The sequence below is a fragment of the Myotis lucifugus genome, unplaced genomic scaffold (assembly GCF_000147115.1).
Source record: "Myotis lucifugus unplaced genomic scaffold, Myoluc2.0 scaffold_175, whole genome shotgun sequence".
NCBI lineage: Eukaryota > Metazoa > Chordata > Mammalia > Chiroptera > Vespertilionidae > Myotis > Myotis lucifugus.
In genome coordinates this window covers 34214-54398 of record NW_005871223.1, presented here as the reverse complement: position 1 = coordinate 54398, position 20185 = coordinate 34214, and the positions used below count along the sequence as shown (strand labels likewise).

Here is a 20185-nt window from a genome sequence, read left to right as displayed (position 1 = left end):
AGGATTTTAAAAAGATTCCCAGGGGGACTGAACCAACATGGCGGCATAGGTAAACACCGGAGATTGCTGCCGCAAACAACCACTTCAAAAATACAACTAAAATCGGAACAGACATCACCCAGGACCACAGCAAAGCTGGCTGAGGAGAGATTCTTCAACTAGAAGGAGAGAGAACAGCATACCAAGGCTCAGAGGAGGCGCAGTGTGGAAAATACAAAGGTGCGGAGGTGCGCGCGCAGAGCGGGCTGGTGGCTGAGGGCGCGGTTGTCGTTTTCAATCAGGAGGGAGTCTCAGACTCTGAGCTCCAGATCCGGACGAGTCTCTAGGGACTCAAACTCAAACGGGAGAAGTGGGATTGTCTGGCATCAGTCGGAACGTGAGGGCAGCTTTCTCTCCGAGGTTTGCAGCGGTTGCCGGGGTTCTGAGAAGCAGAGCCTCTGGGAACGAGACTGAGAGCAGCCATAACTGCTCCCTCCACCCGCCCTGTTGATCCCCTGCGACCCGCCCCACCCAAGCCCTGCGCAGAGCCATTTGCCGGATAGCCTCAGGCAAAGGCTAGATTAGCACCTCTCCAGAGGACAGAAGTTTTCCCACGGCAGACACAGCTGATTCTCACAGCCAGTCGGCCTGGTGATCAAATCCCTCTAGTATTAACTACAACAATCAAGGCTTAACTAGAACAAGACTGCGCACAAAGACCACTAGGGGGTGCACCGAGAAAGCATAAAAAATGCGGAGACAAAAAAACATGACAGAAATGGAGGATATAGAGCTAAAAAACGCAATTTTGAGGGCTTGCAATAATGTGCTAGAAGCTGCCGATAAACTTGATGAGAGCCTCAAGAAAACTAATGAGACCCTCGATGTTGTGATAAAGAACCAACTAGAAATTAAGCATTCACTGACTGAAATAAAGAATATTATACAGACTCCCAACAGCAGACCAGAGGAGTGCAAGAATCAAGTCAAAGATTTGAAATGCGAAGAAGCAAAAAACACCCAACCATAAAAGCAAAATGAAAAAAGAATCCGAAAATACGAAGATAGTGTAAGGAGCCTCTGGGACAGCTTCAAGCGCACTAATATCAGAATTATAGGGGTGCCAGAAGATAAGAGACAGCAAGATATTGAAAACCTATTTGAAGAAATAATGACAGAAAACTCCCCCCACCTGGTGAAAGAAATGGACTTACAGGTCCAAGAAGCGCAGAGAACCCCAAACAAAAGGAATCCAAAGAGGACCACACCAAGACACATCATCATTAAAATGCCAAGAGCAAAAGACAAAGAGAGACTCTTAAAAGCAGCAAGAGAAAGAAAGTCAATTACCTACAAGGGAGTACCCATACGACTGTCAGCTGATTTCTCAACAGAAACGTTGCAGGCCAGAAGGGAATGGCAAGAAATATTCAAAGTGATGAATGCCAAGAACCTACAACCAAGATTACTTTATCCAGCAAAGCTATCATTCAGAATTGAAGGTCAGATAAAGAGCTTCACAGATAAGGAAAAGCTAAAGGAGTTCATCACCACTAAACCAGTATTATACGAAATGCTGAAAGGTATCCTTTAAGAGGAGGAAGAAGAAGAAAAAGGTAAAGATACAAATTATGAACAACAAATACACATCTATCAACAAGTGAATCTAAGAATCAAGTGAATAAATAATCTGATGTACAGAAAAAAAAAAAAAAAGATTCCCAGGTGATTCTAATGTGCAGCCAAGGTTGAGAACCACTGCTCTAGAGCTTATGCCCTAATAATATTATACTGCTTCACCTATGGAAATAATTTACAATGGACAGGTGCTACAATGCACTGTTATTGTCTGAGATATACAGGGTGTCCCCCAAAATGTATACACACTTTAACAGCTGATAGCTCAATTTTAAAAATTAAATGTATTTTAATAAACACCACCTTTATAATTATTCAAAGTGTGTGTATACATTTTTTGGGACACCCTATGTTTCTAACTAAGTAAGCTTTCTATAGCCACAACTAACAACAATAGCATACAAACAAAATCTCTAGAGCAATTAAGATCCTGATCCCATTTTGATCTACTAACTCATGTACTCTGTACTCTGACTTTATCTTATTTCATTTAACCTGAGCAAGTGAAATTCAGATTCTAACTTCAAATACAATTTAAACTTTTTGAGGTTTTCAGAAAGAGATATTCTCTCCCTTTAAATTATTTAAAGGTGTAACAGTCTCATCTTGAGAAATTCTGCCAATAATTGACAAAGCTTGGACACTGTCAGAACTTGAGAGAGTTAGGACACAGAAAGCTATTTGTGTTTTCAGTCCAAGGCAGTAATCAATGAGTTATCCCCATGTATATTGGGGAATTTCTACTTATCCTTCAGGGTTCAACAACAACTCTATATTATGTTTGGTGGGGCACTATATTAATTGTCACCAGGTATTCATTAGTTTCTAGGACTTTTCCCTTGCCAATGAAGCCCTCTGACCCACCAGCTCAACTCCTGGGCCCTCTGATATGATTCCTTGATACTCTCTTAACCCCTTCTCACTGCCTCTTGTGAAACATGCCCATCTCCCCTACTGGACTGAAGATGCTTGAAGGCACACCCTGAATCTTTGTCATTACCTAGTATGTATCTGTACATGGTCTAGACTCAAGAATATTTATTAAATAAATTATTTATATGGATAATTTTGTATCCTACTTTCCAGACACAATAAGATAATCATCTCAATTTCTTATTTGTTCTTTTGCTATTAGATTACTGCCACTAATCAATACTGGGGAAATAATATGTTAGAGACTTTACTTAGGGGGCCTTCATGGCCAATTCATCTGGTTTTTAAAGAAATAATTCATTATCAAATTAAGCCAACTTTCTAAGCACCCAGAACTCTACATATTCTATCTCCTCAAGGAAGAGGTGGAGATCCAATTTGGAAGAAGGTGAGAGAGCATGAGAAGGAGTTAACTGAGTAGAATGGACATCATTAGTGCCACTAGCTTTCAGACTGTGCATAGCTAAATTTGTATGTGTGTAGTAAAATGTGCATTAGTGATGGCGCTAAGAGACTGGGGAGCCTGGCTGGTCTAAGTTCACCTTCTGCTCTGTCACAGAGCTCTTCTCTTCCACAGTGCCTCTGAGACATCCCCTGAGCTCCTGCCCACCCCAACCCTGGAGAGAGGCCTCCTCAGACTCCTGGCTTCCAGGTGCCAGATGCTGTTAGAAAACAGCTCTCTTGTACTGAGGTCAATTTGGCCGTCCTCAAAATTTACACCCCCAGTCTTCATTTTGCCATGGGGAAAATCTAAGCACTGTTCTTCTCCTGGTTTTCAGGTATAGCCTGCTCCCCTGTATTTCTTCTTGTCCAGATTAAACCTTCTACTTCATCTTTCTTCCAGCACATCATTTTCCAAATTTCTTTACCATCCTGGTTCCATCGTTTGACCCATTTTGGCATATTAGTAGGTCTTGAATTAAACCCAGTACTTCATATTAGTACAGCATTCAGTCACAGTCTTATCACTCCCAGGATCACCTAGGATTTTTCCAACATTTATATGCTATTGGCTAGCATAAACTACTACTTCCCTTGGTTTGAAAATGTCAGGTCAAATTTCAGAGTTGAATTATAATGTTTCTGTTTGTGATTATTAATTTCCTTTCTGCCCAGGGTTTACATCAATGTCTTTGGAGGTCAATATTCAGATCAAGCTGGCAATAGAGTAAGAGCCTGGAATTGGTCAAGTTCTGTCACTTCCTCACCCGTTGTTTCATTTAAACCCGTCTTTCTGGCTTTGAACCATTATGTTGGAGTTCGCATCTTAGAACAAGACAAGATTTCAATCACTTTCCTAGCAATGGGCCAGCAGGCAAGAATCAATGTCGGAACCAAAGTGCAGGTAGGTACATTTTTAAAAACAGTTAAATCGTAAGAGTAAAATAACTTTTGTTAGTGTTATTATTGATAAACTAGAGACCCAGTGGATGAATTCGTGCATGGGTGGGGTCTGGCCAAGCCTGCCCCGATCAAGGTCGATTGAGCCAGGCCGGCCAGGGGGAGGGACTGCAGGTGGTTGGCGGGCCAGCCCCACCCCCTGTTCGAACTCCCAGTTGAACTCCTGGTCAAGGGAATAATTTGCATATTAGCCTTTTATTATATAGGATTATACTTGTGTGTAATCTACTGTCCACTAAGAATTTTGGAATTCAATGAAAAAACAAGAGGTGAAAGTTTCAAATGGTGTTGGGGGGGTCTTATTAATTGTTTCTTCATCCTCAGAAATTGCTTCTAGTTCAGACTTGGATCCAAGCAACATTTACTGAATATTTCCTCTGTGAGTGCATGCATAGTGCTGCTTTGGGAGTTTGGTTTTAGGATTGCATTTGCTTCTCTCTTTGCTCTAGTACAGTGGCTCTCAACCTTCTGGCCCTTTAAATACAGTTCCTCTTGTTGTGACCCAACCATAAAATTATTTTCGTTGCTACTTCATAACTGTAATGTTGTTACTGTTATGAATCGTAATGTAAATATCTGATATGCAGGATGGTCTTAGGCGACCCCTGTGAAAGGGTCATTCAACTGCCAAAGGGGTCGCGACCCACAGGTTGAGAACCGCTGCTCTAGTAGAAAGCCCTGAGCTAAGTCAGGAGACCTGGATTCTAACAATGTTCAAGACCAAGCATCAGCCCCTTCTCCTTGGAGACACTTCCATACTGCCTAGCCCTTGGCTGAGTGAGGGTCAGGCATGTCCTTCTCTGGGCTGTACTCACCTCTGTCTCTGCGCTTGCTGAACTGTGCTCCTTTAATTGCCCTCCTGGCTGCACTTCCTATGGGATGGGGAGCTCCTGAATTACAGAGTCTCTAGTATTTTACTGATTCCATGGCCCAGAAGCACTCTCAGTAACTGGCAATACAGTGCAATAGTTAAGAACATGGACTTCAGGTTACATTTGATGTAGTTTCAAAACTCAACTCTGCCATTTAGCTAAGTAGGTGAACTTGAACTTCAGTTCCCTCATATTAGTAGACACAGTCCCAGGGGAAAGCCCCAAGACTGGAAATCTACTAGTACCTTCATAAGTGATGGGCAGGGAAAGGCTGAAGAAAGAGGCAGGCCACTCCAGTCTGGCAATTAACAGAGTTTATTAAAGGAAACTTAACATCTTGGGCAGATGAAGTGGATATCTTCCAGACTGCTTGACAGGCACCAAAGAACTAACAGAACAAGGCAGGAGGGATGGGGCGCTGGCCCCAGACCCATCCCAGGTAAAGGGAAATACCTTACATGTGTGCCCAGGTCAGGACAAGGGTCATTCCAGAACCCACACACCATGGGGCTTAAGGCAGAGATACTGTTTATGTCAGAAGGAAAGTGTCTATTACAGTCACTCCCTGAGTGTTTAGGGCAGTGATGGCGAACCTTTTGAGCTCGGCGTGTCAGCATTTTGAAAAACCCTAACTTAACTCTGGTGCCGTGTCACATATAGAAATTTTTTGATATTTGCAACCATAGTAAAACAAAGACTTATATTTTTGATATTTATTTTATATATTTAAATGCCATTTAACAAAGAAAAATCAACCAAAAAAATGAGTTCGCGTGTCACCTCTGACATGCGTGTCATAGGTTCGCCATCACTGGTTTAGGGGAAGCAGTCTCTGTCTGGACCACATCTAGCTCATGGGTCTGGCAGAAGTCACATCATGGGGCAGTCTGTCCTTCACACCTCATCCATAAAATGGGGATAATAATTCCTACCATATCAATTGTTGTGAAGATTCAATGAGAATGTAAGGTGCTAAGCATTGTGCTTGGCGTCAGTCAGTGACAGCTCAAGATCGGTGTAGAGTTTAACAGTTAAACTTCAATAAAGCTGAAATATATACACAGGTGTAGAAATAGATACAGATCTGTGTGGCTATATACTTATGTAGCATATATACTGTGTGGCTTTGAACAAGTTCCTTTAACTCTGACCTTTGTTTCATCAATTATTAGAGGAAAACACTGCTCCAACTTCTAAGGTGTCTTCAACTTCTAAAGTTTATACTTTTAATTAAGTGGAAGTATGACCTCAATATTCAGCACAGGCAGAAACATGTCATAAAAACAAACAGAGGGGAGACTTCAGATTCATCCAACATAAAGAGAGCGTCTACAATTGCTGTGAATTATTCTAGCTGCATTCAACCAGTCTAGCTACTGCAAGCGGCTGTTCAGGCTCCAGACATAGAAATTTACAATATAGCCTTGTACATTTGGTACATTATATTTACCAAAAACTGATGTACCACAGTTTTTTAATCCACTCATCTGCTGAATGTGCAAAATGTGCTCACTCTCTCTCCTCTCCCTCTTCAGAAATGAATTTTAATCAGAAAAACAGTCACTTTGATGCAAAAGAAAGAATTCGGTGTTAAAGTTTTTACTTTTCTCTTTGTCCTCATGATCACCCTTTCTTTGGATTTTTTAAAAATACAAATGGAACATGTGAATACATTCTCATATTTGAAGATTCAAATAATATAGAAAAATCAAAGTTTAAAATGAGATTTTCCTTTTATCCTTTCTTCTATTCTAATCCCTTTCCCAAAGGTAACCATCACCCAAAATTTAGTGTGTATTTCTCTTTTCTATGCATTTACAAGTTACTTACATACATCATACACACACACACACACACACACACACACATACACACATATATATATGTATATATAAAATTTATTGTCTAAAGTTTTACATATGTCTCCTTTTTCCCTGATTGATCCCCCCACCCAGCCATTCCCACCCCAGGCAATTCCCCACCCCCCTAGTGTCTGTGTCCATTGCTTATGCTAATATGCATGCATACAAGGCCTTTGGTTGGTCTCTAACACCCCCACCTACCCTGCCATTTGTCTCTGGATATATTTTTGTTCATCATGTTATGTTGATCATTATATCCCACATTTAAGTGAGATCATGTGATATTTATCTTTCTCCAACCGGCTTATTTCGCTTAGCATAATGCTCTCCAGTTCCATCCATGCTGTTGCAAATGGTAAAAGTTCCTTCTTTTTTATAGTGGCATAGTATTCCATTGTGTAGATGTACCACAGTTTTTAATCCACTCATCTGCTGATGGGCACTTAGGTTGTTTCCAAATCTTAGCTATTGTAAATTGTGCTGCTATGAACATAGGGGTGCATATGTCCTTTCTGATTGGTGTTTCTGGTTTCTTGAGATATAGACCTAGAGGTAGGATTACTGGGTCAAATGGGAGTTCCATTGTTAACTTTTGGAGGAAACGCCATACTGTCTTCCACAGTGGCTGCACCACTCTGCATTCCCACCAGCAGTGCATGAGGGTTCCTTTTTCTCCACATCCTCACCAGAACTTGTCATTTGTTGATTTGTTGATGATAATGGCTATCATCTGACAGGTGTGAGATGGTATCTCATTATTGTTTTGATTTGCATCTCTGAGATGATTAGTGACTTTGAGGATGTTTTCATATGTCTCTCAGCCTTCTGTATGTCCTCTTTCAAAAAGTGTCTATTTAGCCGAAACCGGTTTGGCTCAGTGGATAGAGCGTCGGCTTGCGGACTGAAGGGTCCCAGGTTCGATTCCGGTCAAGGGCATGTACCTGGGTTGCGGGCACATCCCCAGTGGGAGATGTGCAGGAGGCAGCTGATCGATGTTTCTCTCATCGATGTTTCTAGCTCTCTATCTCTCTCCCTTCCTCTCTGTAAAAAATCAATAAAATATATATTTTTTAAAAGTGTCTATTTAGGTCCTTTGCCCATTTTTTGATCGGATCATTTATCTTCCTTTTGTTAAGTTATATGAGTTCTCTGTAAATTTTGGAGATTAAACCCTTATCTGAAATAGCATTGGCAAATATGTTCTCCCATATTCTTGTTGTTTTGTTGATGGTTTCTTTTGTTGTGCAGAAGCTTTTTATTTTGATGTAGTCCCATTTGTTTATTTTCTCCTTTGTCTACATTGCCCTAGGAGCTGTGTCGGTAAAGATATTGATATGACATATGTCTGCTATTTTGCTGCCTATGAAGTCTTGTGGGATTTTTATGGTTTCCAGTCTTACATTTAAGTCCTTTAGCCATTTTGAGTTTGTTTTTGTGTGTGGTGTAAGTTGACGATCTAGTTTCTTTTCTTTTCTTTTCTTTTCTTTTTTTTTTTTTTTTTGCATGTATCTGACTTAATTTCCCAGCACAATTTATTGAAGAGACTGTCTTGACACCATTGTATGCTATTGCCTCCTTTGTCAAATATTAATTAAGCATAATGGCTTGAGTCGATTTCTGGGTTCTCTGTTCTGTTCAATTGGTCTATATATCTGTTCTTGTGCCAGTATCAGGCAGTTTTGAGAACCATGGCTTAGTAATATAGCTTGATATCTGGTACTGTGATCCCTCCAACTTTGTTCTTCTTTCTCAGGATTGCTATGGCTATTTGGGGTCTTTTTCTATTCTAGATGAATTTTTGGAAAGTTTTTCTTGCTCTTTGAAATGTGTCATTGGTATTTAATGGGGATTGCATTGAATCTGTAGATTGCTTTGAGTAGTATGGACATTTTAATGATGTTGATTCTACCAATCTATGAACATGGTATGTTCTTCCTCTATCTCTGTTTTCAATGTCCTGTAGTTTTCCGAGTACAGGTCTTTTACCTCCTTAGTTAAGCTTATTCCTAGGTATCTTAATTTTTCTGGTGCAATGGTAAATGGGCTTGTTTTTTTAGTTTCATTTTCTGTGAGTTTATTTTTGGTGTATAAAAAGGCCGTAGGTTTCTGGGTGTTAATTTTGTATCCTGCTACATTGCCAAATTCATTTATTAGGTCTAGTAGTTTTTATGGAGTCTTTGGGGTTTTCTATGTATAATATCATGTCATCTGTGAATAAGGACAGTTTTACTTCTTCTTTTCCAATTTGGATGCCTTTTATTTTATCTTCTTGTCTGATTGCTATGGCTAGCACTTCCAGTACTATATCAAACAGGAATGGTGAAAGAGGGCATCCCTGCCTTGTTCCCATTCTTAGGGGAAATGAGTTTAGTTTTTGCCCATTGAGTATGATGTTGGCTGTAGGTTGGTCATATAAGGCTTTTATTATGTTGAGGTATGATCCCTCTATTCCTACTTTGCTGAGAGTTTTTATCAAGAAAGGGTATTGGATTTTGTCAAATGCTTTTTTTCTGCATCAATTGGTATAATTATGTGATTTTTGTCTCTCAATTAGTTTATGTGGTGTATCACATTTATTGATTTGTAGATATTGTACCATCCTTGCATCCCTGAAATAAATCCCACTTGGTCATGATGTATGATCTTTCTAATTTAATGCTGACTCCGATTTGCTAGAATTTTGTTGAGGATTTTAGCATCTATGTTCATCAAAGATATCAGCCTGTAGTTCTTTTTTTTTGTGGTGTCTTTATCTGGTTTTGTAATTAGAATAATGTTGGCTTCATAGAAAGAACTTGGAAGTGTGCCTTCCTCTTTAATTTTTTGGAATAGTCTGAAGGAGGATAGGTTTTAGTTCTTTGAATTTTTGGTAGAACTCCCCTGTAAAGCCGTCTGGACCAGGGCTTTTGTTTGTTGGAAGATTTTTGATCACTGCTTCAATTTCTTCTGTAGTTATAGGCCTATTCAGGTTTTTTTATTCTTCCTGATTGAGTTTTGGAATGTTGTATTTTTCTAAGAATATGTCCATTTCATCTAGGTTGTCCATTTTGTTGGAATAGAGTTGTTCATAGTATTTTTTCATAATCCTTTGTATTTCTGTGGGATCGATTGTTACTTCACCTGATTTTGTTTATTTGGGTCCTCTCTCTTTGCTTCTTTGCTTCTTGGTGAGCCTGGCTAGCGGTTCATCAATCTTGTTTATCCTTTCAAAGAACCAGCTCTTGGTTTTGTTGATCTTTTGTATTGTTTTTTTTTTTTTTTTTTGGTCTCTATGTCATTTATTTCTGATCTTTATTGTGTTCTTCCTTCTGCTTACACTGGGCTTTTCTTGTTGCTCTCTTTCTAATTCTTTGAGTTGTAGGATTAGATCATTTATTACCATTTTTCCTTGTTTTTTTGAGGTAGGCCTGTAGAGCTATGAACTTCCCTCTCAAGACTGCTTTCACTGTGTCCCATTGATTTTGGATTGTTGTGTTTTCATTGTCGTTTGTTGCCATGATGCTTTTTATTTCTTCTTTGATCTCTTTGGTAACCCAATCATTGTTTAATAGCATGCTATTTAGCCTCCAGGTGTTTGATTTTTTTCCATTATTTTTATTGTAGTTGATTTCTAATTTTATGCCATTGAGATCTGAGAAGATATGATTTATAGCTTCTTGAATTTGAAGAGACTTTGCCTGTGTCCCAATATGTAGTCTATCTTTGAAAATGTCCCATGTGCACTTGAGAAGAATGTATATTCTGTGGCTTTGGGGTGGAATGTTCTGAAGGTGTCAATTAATTCCATCTGATCTAGTGAGTCATTTAGGATTGCTGTTTCTTTGCCGATTTTTTGTTTAGAGGATTTGTCCAGTGGTGTTAGTGGGGTATTAAAGTCCCCTACTATGACTGTATTGCTGTCAATCACTCCCTTGATATCTCCAGAAGTTTTTTTTTATGTATTTGGGTGCTCCTGTATTGGGTGCATATATGTTTACCAGAGTTATATCTTCTTGTTGAATTGCTCCCTTTAGTATTATGAAGTGGCCTTCCTTATCTCTTATTATAGCCTTCACTTTGGGGTTTAATTTGTCAGGTATAAGTATTGCTACCCCAGCTTTTTTTTTTTCATTTCCATTCACCAGAAAACCTTTTTCTATCCTTTCACCATCAGTCTGTGTGAGTCTTTTGTTCTGATGTGGGTCTTCTGTAGACAGCAGATATATGGGTCATGTTTTTTTATGCACTCAGTTACCCTATGTCTTTTGATTGGGGCATTTAATCAACTTAACATTTAAAGTTATTATTGATAGGTACTTGCTTGTCGCCATTTTTATTTTTTTATGCCTGTGTTTCTTCTTTCCTTCCTATTTCTTCTTTTTACAGCAGACCCTTTAGGATTTCTTGCATTGCTGGTTTGGTGGTAATAAACTCCCTTAGTCCTTTTTTGTCTGTGAAGCTCCTGATTTCACCCCCAACTTTGATTGATAGCCTTGCTGGGAACAGTATTCTTGGATTCAGACCCTTGCTTTGCATCCCTTTGTATATTTCATTCCATTCCCTTCTGGCCTGATGTGTTTCTGTTGAGAAATCAGTTGGTAGTCTGATGGGAGATCCCTTGTAGGTAACTATGTGTCTCCCTGGCAGCCTTTAAGATTCTTGCTTTGTCGTTGGTGTTTAATTATAATGTGTCTTAGTGTTGGCTTTTTGGGGTTCGTCTTGTTTGGGACTCTGTGAGCTTCTTGGACTTGTGTGAGTTTTTTCTTCCAATATCAGGTAAATTTTCTGTCATTACAGTGGGGCCTTGACTTACGAGTGTCCCGACTAACGAGTTTTTCGAGATAGAGCTGTCTCTCGGCCAATTTTTTGCTTTGAGTTGTGAGCTAAAATTCGGGTTATGAGCCAGCTTCAGATACCCCACCGCTAGTTGGCACAGCGAACATCACAGTGAACGCCACAACATCAGCCCAGCATGATGTGTCTCACCCGTTCACTTTTGATTTGACATACGAGTAATTTGAGTTATGAGCTCCATCACGGACCGAATTAAACTCGTAAGTCAAGGCCCCACTGTATTTCTTCAAACAGTTTTTCGAATCATTGCTCCATTTCCTCTCCTTCTGGCACCCCTATTATGCAGATGTTGTTTTGTTTCATGTTGTCCCAAAGTTCCCTTAGGCTCTCCTCCTCTTTTTTAAGTTATTTTCCTATTGCTGCTCTGCTTGAGTGTTTTTTCCTACCTTGTCTTCTAGCTCACTGATGCGGTCCTCCGCTTCTAGTCTACTGTTGATGCTTTCTATTGTGTTCTTTATTGCAGTGATGTCATTCTTCATTTTTTCTTGGTTCTTCATTTCCTCTTGGTTCTTACACATATTGTTAAATTGGTCTTCCATCCTTTTCAGTGTCCTTATAACCATTGCTCTGAATTCTTTGTCTGACATATTGTTTGCCTCCATTTCATTTACTTTCTTTTTCAGTGATTTCTTCTTTTCTTTCATATGGGGGCTGTTTCTTTGTCTCCCCATGTTCACTCCTCTCAGGGTGTCTGGTTATGTAGCTCTCTCTCTCCTGTGTTGACTCTCTCTAGGCCAGTAGTTCTCAACCTTGGCTGCACATTAGAATCACCTGGGAATCTTTTTAAAATCCTGATTTCTGGGCCTCATCCTCCAGAAATTCTGTTTCTTTGTTACTAATGTTGTGGCCCCACCCCATAACAAAGAAACAGAATTTCCAGAGGATGAGGCCCAGAGATCAGGATTTTACAAAGATTCCCAGGTGATTCTAATGTTCAGCCAAGGTTGAGAACCGCTGCTCTAGGCAATCTCTGACCTTTCTATCCATGGATTGCCTCACCAGCTGTGTTTAATTCACTAATTCCAGGTGGGTGTTATTCAATTCAGCTGTTCCTTCTATCTGCTGTGTGAGAAGGTGCAGGACCCATCTGCATATTCAGCCATCACCTTGTCTCCCCCTGGACAAACATTTTAGGCACCTGTGGCCAGGGAGGCTGGAGTCTCGGTGTTTGTGGGTTCACAGTTGAGGCAGCTGGTCCCTGGGCATTGTGGTTGTAGAGTCCCGGGAGGTATCCGAGGTCTCCCCAATTGAAGGTAAGGCTGGGCTTCTGATCACAGCCACTCTCTCCTTTAAGATAGCGCAGTGTCTGTGGCAAAGCTGGCTCTCTGGAAAAGATTTCAGCAGTAGTAGAGGCTGCCCGGCCAGGGGAGTCTGGTCCACCAGTCCCCAACAGTCCTGTGGAATATAACTGCCCCTCACTCACAAATACAGACACTCCCTGCAGGTCCACACACTCTCCTTTTGCTCTCTCACTCACACACTATCTTGCAGCCTGCCATCCCATCAGCCGCCATCTTGGATCTATACATACATACATCTTTTAAAATAAAAATTGGATTAAACTATACAATTATAGTGTTAGGGCTTCAATTCATTTTTGTTTTCCAATTAACAAGTACTAAAGGTTTTTCCATGCCTGCATTTCCCGGCACACTTGTTCATTTTATTTTTAAATTGTATTTATAATATTTCTTATGTACTATAGTTAATTTATGCTAAATCTAGTGACCTCTCAGCAATTCACTGTTGCTAACTTTGTCTTCCATTGCTTCCAGGTCACTACTCTCCCTTGATTTTGCTTCCTTCTCATTTTTCTTTGTTGACTGTCTTCGCTTCCTTTTTCCCCAAATATTGAGGGCTTCCAGGGTTTGCCTTGAACGTCTCTTGATTTCTTTGAGTCTGCTGTCCTTAAATATCTCCTACATGCTGATAGCCCTTTTGTTTTATCTCCAAGGGGATCTCCCATGAACTTGACATTTGCATATCTCTGATTCCAAACCTGCACCTCTATTTGGGTGCCTAAGAGAACATTAAATACTTTACTTAGCAAAATTAGACTTGAAAGCTCACTCTACCCTCCATCTTCTCCATTTCCAAAAAAAAAAGGCAATGCATTTACTCAGGGCAAAGACTTTGAACTAGTTACCCTCCTTTCTGTTTCATAGCCCCCCATCCATTATCTGCAAGTCCTATAAACCCTATGTCCAGACTCTAAGACTTCTCACATCCTCCAATCTATCTCTCTTGTCTGCCTCTCATATCTAATCTATCTCTTGCTTCGATTATTATAGTAGCCTCCTAATGAATCTCCCTTCTTCTGGTCTTCCTAAAGTCTATTCCAATACAATAGTTGGAGTGATACTTTGAAAATATAAGTCTGGTCAAAACTATCCAGTGGCTTCTAATCTTACTCAGAGTAAGCCAAGGTCCTATAAAATACTGTACCTGACCTGACTTTTTGTTTTAATACTAGAGGCCGGATGCACGAATTCATGCACAGGTGGGGTCCCTCAGCAATCAAGGCCTATCGGGGGGCCAGCCAGCATGGGGGGGAGGACCATGGGAAGTTGGCCAGCCAGGGAGAGGGGCTGCAGGAGGTTGGCTGGCCAGCCCCCCTCATCGGGGCCAACTGGGGGGCCAACCAGGGGGAGGGGCTGTGGGAAGTTGGCTATGGGAGCACACTGACTACCAGGGGGCAGCTCCTGCACTGAGTGTCTGCCCCCTGGTGGTCAGTGAGCGTCATAGCGACTGGTCGACCGGTTGTTCCAGTCATTCAGTCATAACGATCGCTTAGGCTTTTATATAGATAGATGCTCTCTTCTCACTCACCTGCTCCTTTTTGCTGTTCCTAGACAATCCCAGGCATGTGCCTGCCACAGAGCTTTTGCACTTGCTATTCCTTCAGCCTAAAATGTTGCTCCCACATTTAGCACAAAGCTGCTGTCTCACTTCCTTCAGGTTTCTGACCCACCCTATCTAACCAACAGCACCCCATCCCCACCTCCACCCTGGCACTCTGAATGCCTCTTTGGCCCTATGCCACAAGTTCTAATATGTAGTGCTCTACATTGGCCTGAAGAGTCCCAGGTTCAATCCTAGTCAAGGGCACATGCCCAGGTTGCGAACTCCATCCCCAGTAGGGGGCATGCAGGAAGCAGCCAATCATTGATTCTCTCTCATCATTAATGATTCCACCAATCATGTTACCAGGGATTGAGCCCAAAATCTAGGCATGTGCCCTGACCTGGAATTGAACCAGCAACCTTTTTATGCATGGAACAATGCCCAACCAGTTGAGCCACACTGGCCAGGGCATATTTTTCCTACTATTTCTACCAAATTTTTCTTTGTATATCTTGAAACTTTATGGTTATGAAATTAAAGATGTTGACACTGTTCCTGGTGAGTTGTGCCCCTCACCCTTGTGCCAGCTTCCACATCACTTATTTGCTCTTCAGCTATGCCCATTATGTGACTCAGTGTATCAGTTAGGGGTGTTGCAGGGGGCTTTTTTGACAAATATTTTAAGATCAAAGTGTATTATTCACAATTTCTCTTTAAGTGGTCTTTGGCTTAAACACTATTCCATCTGATGTTAAATTGCTACACCTGCTTTCTTTAGTTAGCTTCTGCTTGGTGCATTGTTTTCATCCTTAGACTTTAAACCTTTTAACCTAGTTTTTTTAAATTAAATCTTTATTGTTCAGATTATTACATTGGTTCCTCTTTTTACCCCCCATAACTCCCCTCCACCCAGTTCCCACCTCACCCTCCACCCTCACTCCCCACCCACTGTCCTCATCCATAGGTGCACGATTATTGTCCAATTTCTTCCCGCACCCCCCACACCCCTTTCCCCCCCCCCAAGATTAGTCAGTCCATTCCCTTTCTATGTCCCTGATTCTATTATAATCAACAGTTAATACTGTTCATCAGATTATTTATTCACTTGATTTTTAGATTCACTTGTTGATAGATGTGTATTTGTTGTTCATAATTTGTATCTTTACCTTTTTCTTCTTCTTCCTCTTCTTAAAGGATACCTTTCAGCATTTCATATAATACTGGTTTGGTGGTGATAAACTCCTTTAGCTTTTTCTTATCTGTGAAGCTCTTTATCTGACCTTCACTTCTGAATGATCGCTTTGCTGGATAAAGTAATCTTGGTTGTAGGTTCTTGGTATTCATCACTTTGAATATTTCTTGCCACTCCCTTCTGGCCTGCAAAGTTTCTGTTGAGAAATCAGCTGACAGTCGTATGGGTACTCCCTTGTAGGTAATTGACTTTCTCTTGCTGCTTTTAGGATTCTCTCTTTGTCTTTTGCTCTTGGCATTTTAATTATGATGTGTCTTGGTGTGGTCCTCTTTGGATTCCTTTTGTTTGGGGTTCTCTGCGCTTCCTGGACTTGTAAGTCTATTTCTTTCACCAGGTAGGGGAAGTTTACTGTCATGATTTCTTCTAATAGGTTTTCAATATCTTGCTCTCTCTCTTCTTCTGGCACCCCTATAATTCGGATGTTGGTACGCTTGTAGCTGTCCCAGAGGCTCCTTACACTATCTTTGTATTTTTGGATTCTTTTTTCATTTTGCTTTTCCGGTTGGGTGTTTTTTGCTTCTTCATATTTCAAATCTTTGACTTGATTCTTGTGCTCCTCTGGTCTGCTGTTGGGAGTCTGTATAATATTCTTTATTTCAGTCAGTGTATGCTTAATTTCTAGTTGGTCCTTTTTCATAAACTCGAGGGTCTCACTAGATTTCTTGAGGATCTCACTACATTTATCGGCGGTTTCTAGAAAATTCTCGAAAAACCTAAAAAGTGTAGTTTTGAACTCTATATCCAGTAGTTTGCTTTCCTCCATTTCTGTCATTTGGGTCCTGTTTCTTTGTCTCGGCATTTTTTATGCTTTGCTGTGTCGATAGAGTGACTTTCTGTGCTAAGTGTCCCAATTACCTGAGGTAGACACTCTTTGTGCACCCCCTTATGGTCTTTGTGCACAGTCTTGTTGTAGTTAAGCCTTGATTGTTGTAGGTAACACTGGGAGGATTTGACCTCCAGGCCAATTGGCTGTGAAAATCAGCTGTGTCTATGGTGGGAGAACTTCTGTGCTGAAGACACCCTTCTGGGGCAAGACTTGCTTCAGTGGGGCTTTGGTGATCACTGAGTCTGCCCCCTGAGTGTGTCCCTTATAGATCTGAGGAGTTGTAATTCGATAGTCCCACTCTGACCACTGGGTACACTGGCTCTTGGATCTAAGGAGGTGCTAATCTAGCCTCTGCCTGGGGCTACCCAGCAGAAGCCAGCTGTAAAGCAATGAAAGTTGCCCTGGGGCCTTGGGGCAGCTGCAGTTTGTTAAGTTATTTTCAGATTACAAAGGGCCGGGCCTTTCATATGCAAAAGCCTCCGTGCACGGCTTGGGCAGGGCGGGTCCCAGGGGATCAACAGGGCGGGCGGAGCAAGCACTATGGCTGCTCTCAGTCCTGCCTTCAGAGGTCCTGGCAATCGCTGCGAGTGCCTCCGAGAGAAAGCTGCCCTGAGTTCCGACCGATGCCAGACAGTCCCGTTTCTCCCGTATGAGTCTGGGTCCCCAGAGACTCGCCTGGAACTGGAGCTCAGAGCCTGAGACTCCTTCCCAACTGAAAAAGACAATCGTGTCCTCAGCCGCCAGCCCTCTCCGCATGCACCTCCGCACCTTTTATTTTACTTCCGCACTGCACCTCCTCTGAGTCTCGGTATGTTTTTCTCTTTCCTTCTAGTTGTAGAAATTCCACTCAGCCAGCCTTCCTGTGGTTCTGAATGATGTCCGTTATGTCTTTTAGTTGTATTTTTGAAGTGGTTTTGCGAGGCAGCAAACTCAGGTGTTTACCTATGTCGCCATCTTGGTTTCTCCCTTAATCTAGTTTTGAGGTGGATGTGTCTCTTGTAAACAGCATTGAGATGGATTTTGTTGCTTTCCTCAACCTAACAAAATCAATCTTTTAATACATTCTATTTTAATGGTTACTCTAAACTGTTAACTATCTTTTTTATATAAATAGAATTAACTTCCACGTTCTCTAGTTATTTATTTTCCTTGACAACAATACTCTCAAGTCCTTCAGTAAATATTAGCTATATATATATATATTCTAATTTATATATAATCTCCCTCTGGCTCCTAATTCTGTGTTCTTGAATACAAGCATCTCTGACAGGTAAACCTGGCGCCTCTCTGTCGTGGCCTTGAATTTCCTCAGGTGTTTGTTGATTCTTGGTGTGTGTTCATTTTTGTGTTTGAGAATCCCTGCTTTTCTGCATGTTCTGCTCACTGAAATTTGCTTCTGATAACTGTGGATAAGTGGTTTGTGCTGCTGAGGGGTCAAAAACTAGGCTCTCAGCCCCAAGTGGGGTTCAACACAGAGGAGAGGACGAGGGCTACCTCCCAACTGACATCCTCACATTTACCTCAGGGCCCCTCCTGCTTCTCATTTCTGTTGACTGGGAGCTCAGAAAGGGTGTGTTTTGGGTTAGTGGTTTCAGTTGGTCATTTACCACTCTGGATATGGTCCCATCTGCTTTTTTATGTTTAGGAATTCCTCATAGTTATTTCTGCTGATGAAAGTTTTTCCTATTTTCTAGAACCATTATTGATTTGTTCTCTATGAGACTTGGAATTGAAGGGAAGTTAAAAACACTGATCAATTCTTGTTACTCACCCATCTCATACTCCTTCCTCCCTCTCTTCCTCTCTTCCTTCCTTTTATTTCATGGGGGGAGGAATGAAAATGCAGAACAATACTGTGAGTTCTGGGGCCTTTGCAGGTAAGTGGTCACTCATTTGGCAGAGGGTAGTGGTTTAGCTTCTGTTTAGCCTGCCCACTGAACCCCCGCCCCCGGGGAGCTGCAGCCTGGAAGCTCCTCCTGCAAGGCTGTGGAGCAGACCCATTCGCCTTCCCTGCAGCTGCACAGAGACACCAGCCTGAATCACCAAAGGCTGTGGGGAAGTGGGGAGAGCAGAGGCCAAGGAAGGGCCATAGAGAGGTTAATGTGGAATGGCCTCCTGGAGGAAGGGCACCTTTAGGAGAAGGAAAGGAGTTGTAGTCATCCCAGTCCTTCTTGAAAACCCCACTGGGGTGCTCCCTCCTCTGAGGAGGGCTGCCCTCAGTGTCCTCCAAGCCTCCAGGCCAGCGCTCACAGTGCTCTCCCCAACTTGGTGTTTCCCAGGGAAGGAACTGGGTTGCAGCATCTTTGTGCTCCCCTCAGTATATGCTGGTCAAATTATTTGAATAAATTGCAAGCATTTGAAAGTATCCAAATTCTGTTTGCTCTGGCCTGCTTGAGTCTCTCAAGACTCTACAGCATTGCAGCCCATTCCTCGTCCAGGTCAGAGTAACATCCTGCCCGTTTATAGATAATTAGACTCAAGGGAATCCAACCCCAAATTAGTGCCGCCACCAGCCTCCCCACCTCCTTGGTTCCACAGGCACCTTCCCACTCTGGGTCCTCAGCTTCCCTTCTCTTTCCCTTTGCTGAACAGCTGATGAAACCTGAGGAGATTCCAGTTCTCCAATACGTGAACGGGGATGACCTTCTTCTGCTGGCCATTTTAATAAGGATTCGACGCCTGTTTCATAAACTTGAAGGATGTGTGAATTTTCCCTCTGGTCAGGTTTGGAAAAAATTAAAGCAACCTTCCTACCTTTCTTCACTTTCTGTAAAACTGATGGCCCTTTGTCACAATTCCAGTATAAAGAAAGACACCAAAACAACAATAACAGCTCTAATAAATGAAAAAATTTAACTAAGTATAATGGTGCTTTCACTTGTTTCATTGATTTTTTTTAAGGAGGGGGTGCAGGAGATTTCAAGAAGAGTATATAAAATGATTAGGGAAGACCAAGAAATAGGCTTTATTATAAATTTAGAACACATTCTGAGTCATCACTGGTTTACATTCTTGGTCAGGGAAAACTATCTCACTTTCAGGACAGCAGAGAATGAGCAAATCAGCAAAAGTGTTCATGTCAGCTAGAGTTCTATCGGGAAAACAGGGAGGGGTCAGACGTTTCCAAAACCATCCTAAAGGCTAGGGAAGTGAAGGTCAAGAAAAACCCCACTGGCTTTCAGGAAAACTGGGAGTGAGAGTATCTCAGGAAGCTAACAGCAAGGAAGTGAGGGTGGCAGGAGCTCTCCTGGAAGAGCTCCCCCTCACATTTGACAGTGGGACTAACAAGAAACGACCACCTACCTGATCCTCCGCCCTCCTGCCAGGGATGAATGGGGGCCTGCTTCTCTCCCACCTGGCAAACATCAGGCAGGTGCCTCTTGCTGGGGAATCATAACTGGGACTGCTGGCAAGGGATTTTAGAACATTGTGTATTTCCCCTTCCAAGGGGAAGGTGGGGGTGCTGCTGAGTCTGCAAGGACGGCCCAGCACAGTTTCTTCTGCTCAATGATAAAGTTGCTTTAGAGAACAACGAAGAGTTGAGAGGAACACCTGCACACTGCCTTTCTGAACTTCCCGGACTTCTCAGTTCCCTGATCTTTTCTTTTAAATTTTATAATAGTTTTATTGGAGTGGAATGACCTAAAGCTATCATTCAACTTTATTTTTTTATTTTTTTAATTATAGTTGACATACAATATAATATTAGCTTCAGGTGTACAACATAGTGATTCAACATTAACTT

At 41.6% G+C, this 20185-nt stretch overlaps 1 protein-coding gene across 1 annotated transcript in view; it reads left to right on the top strand.

Annotated features, from left to right (window-relative positions):
* The window catches only part of ERICH6 (glutamate rich 6), an 86637-nt gene extending 67336 nt beyond the window's left edge, over positions 1–19301 (top strand). Inside the window, exons 13-14 of the mRNA XM_006096325.1 lie at positions 3667–3895; positions 19033–19301. Of these exons, the coding sequence (XP_006096387.1) occupies positions 3667–3895; positions 19033–19296 (493 nt within the window). The 3' untranslated portion in view covers positions 19297–19301. The remainder of the gene's footprint in view (positions 1–3666; positions 3896–19032) is intronic.
* Positions 19302–20185: the final 884 nt, after the last annotated feature.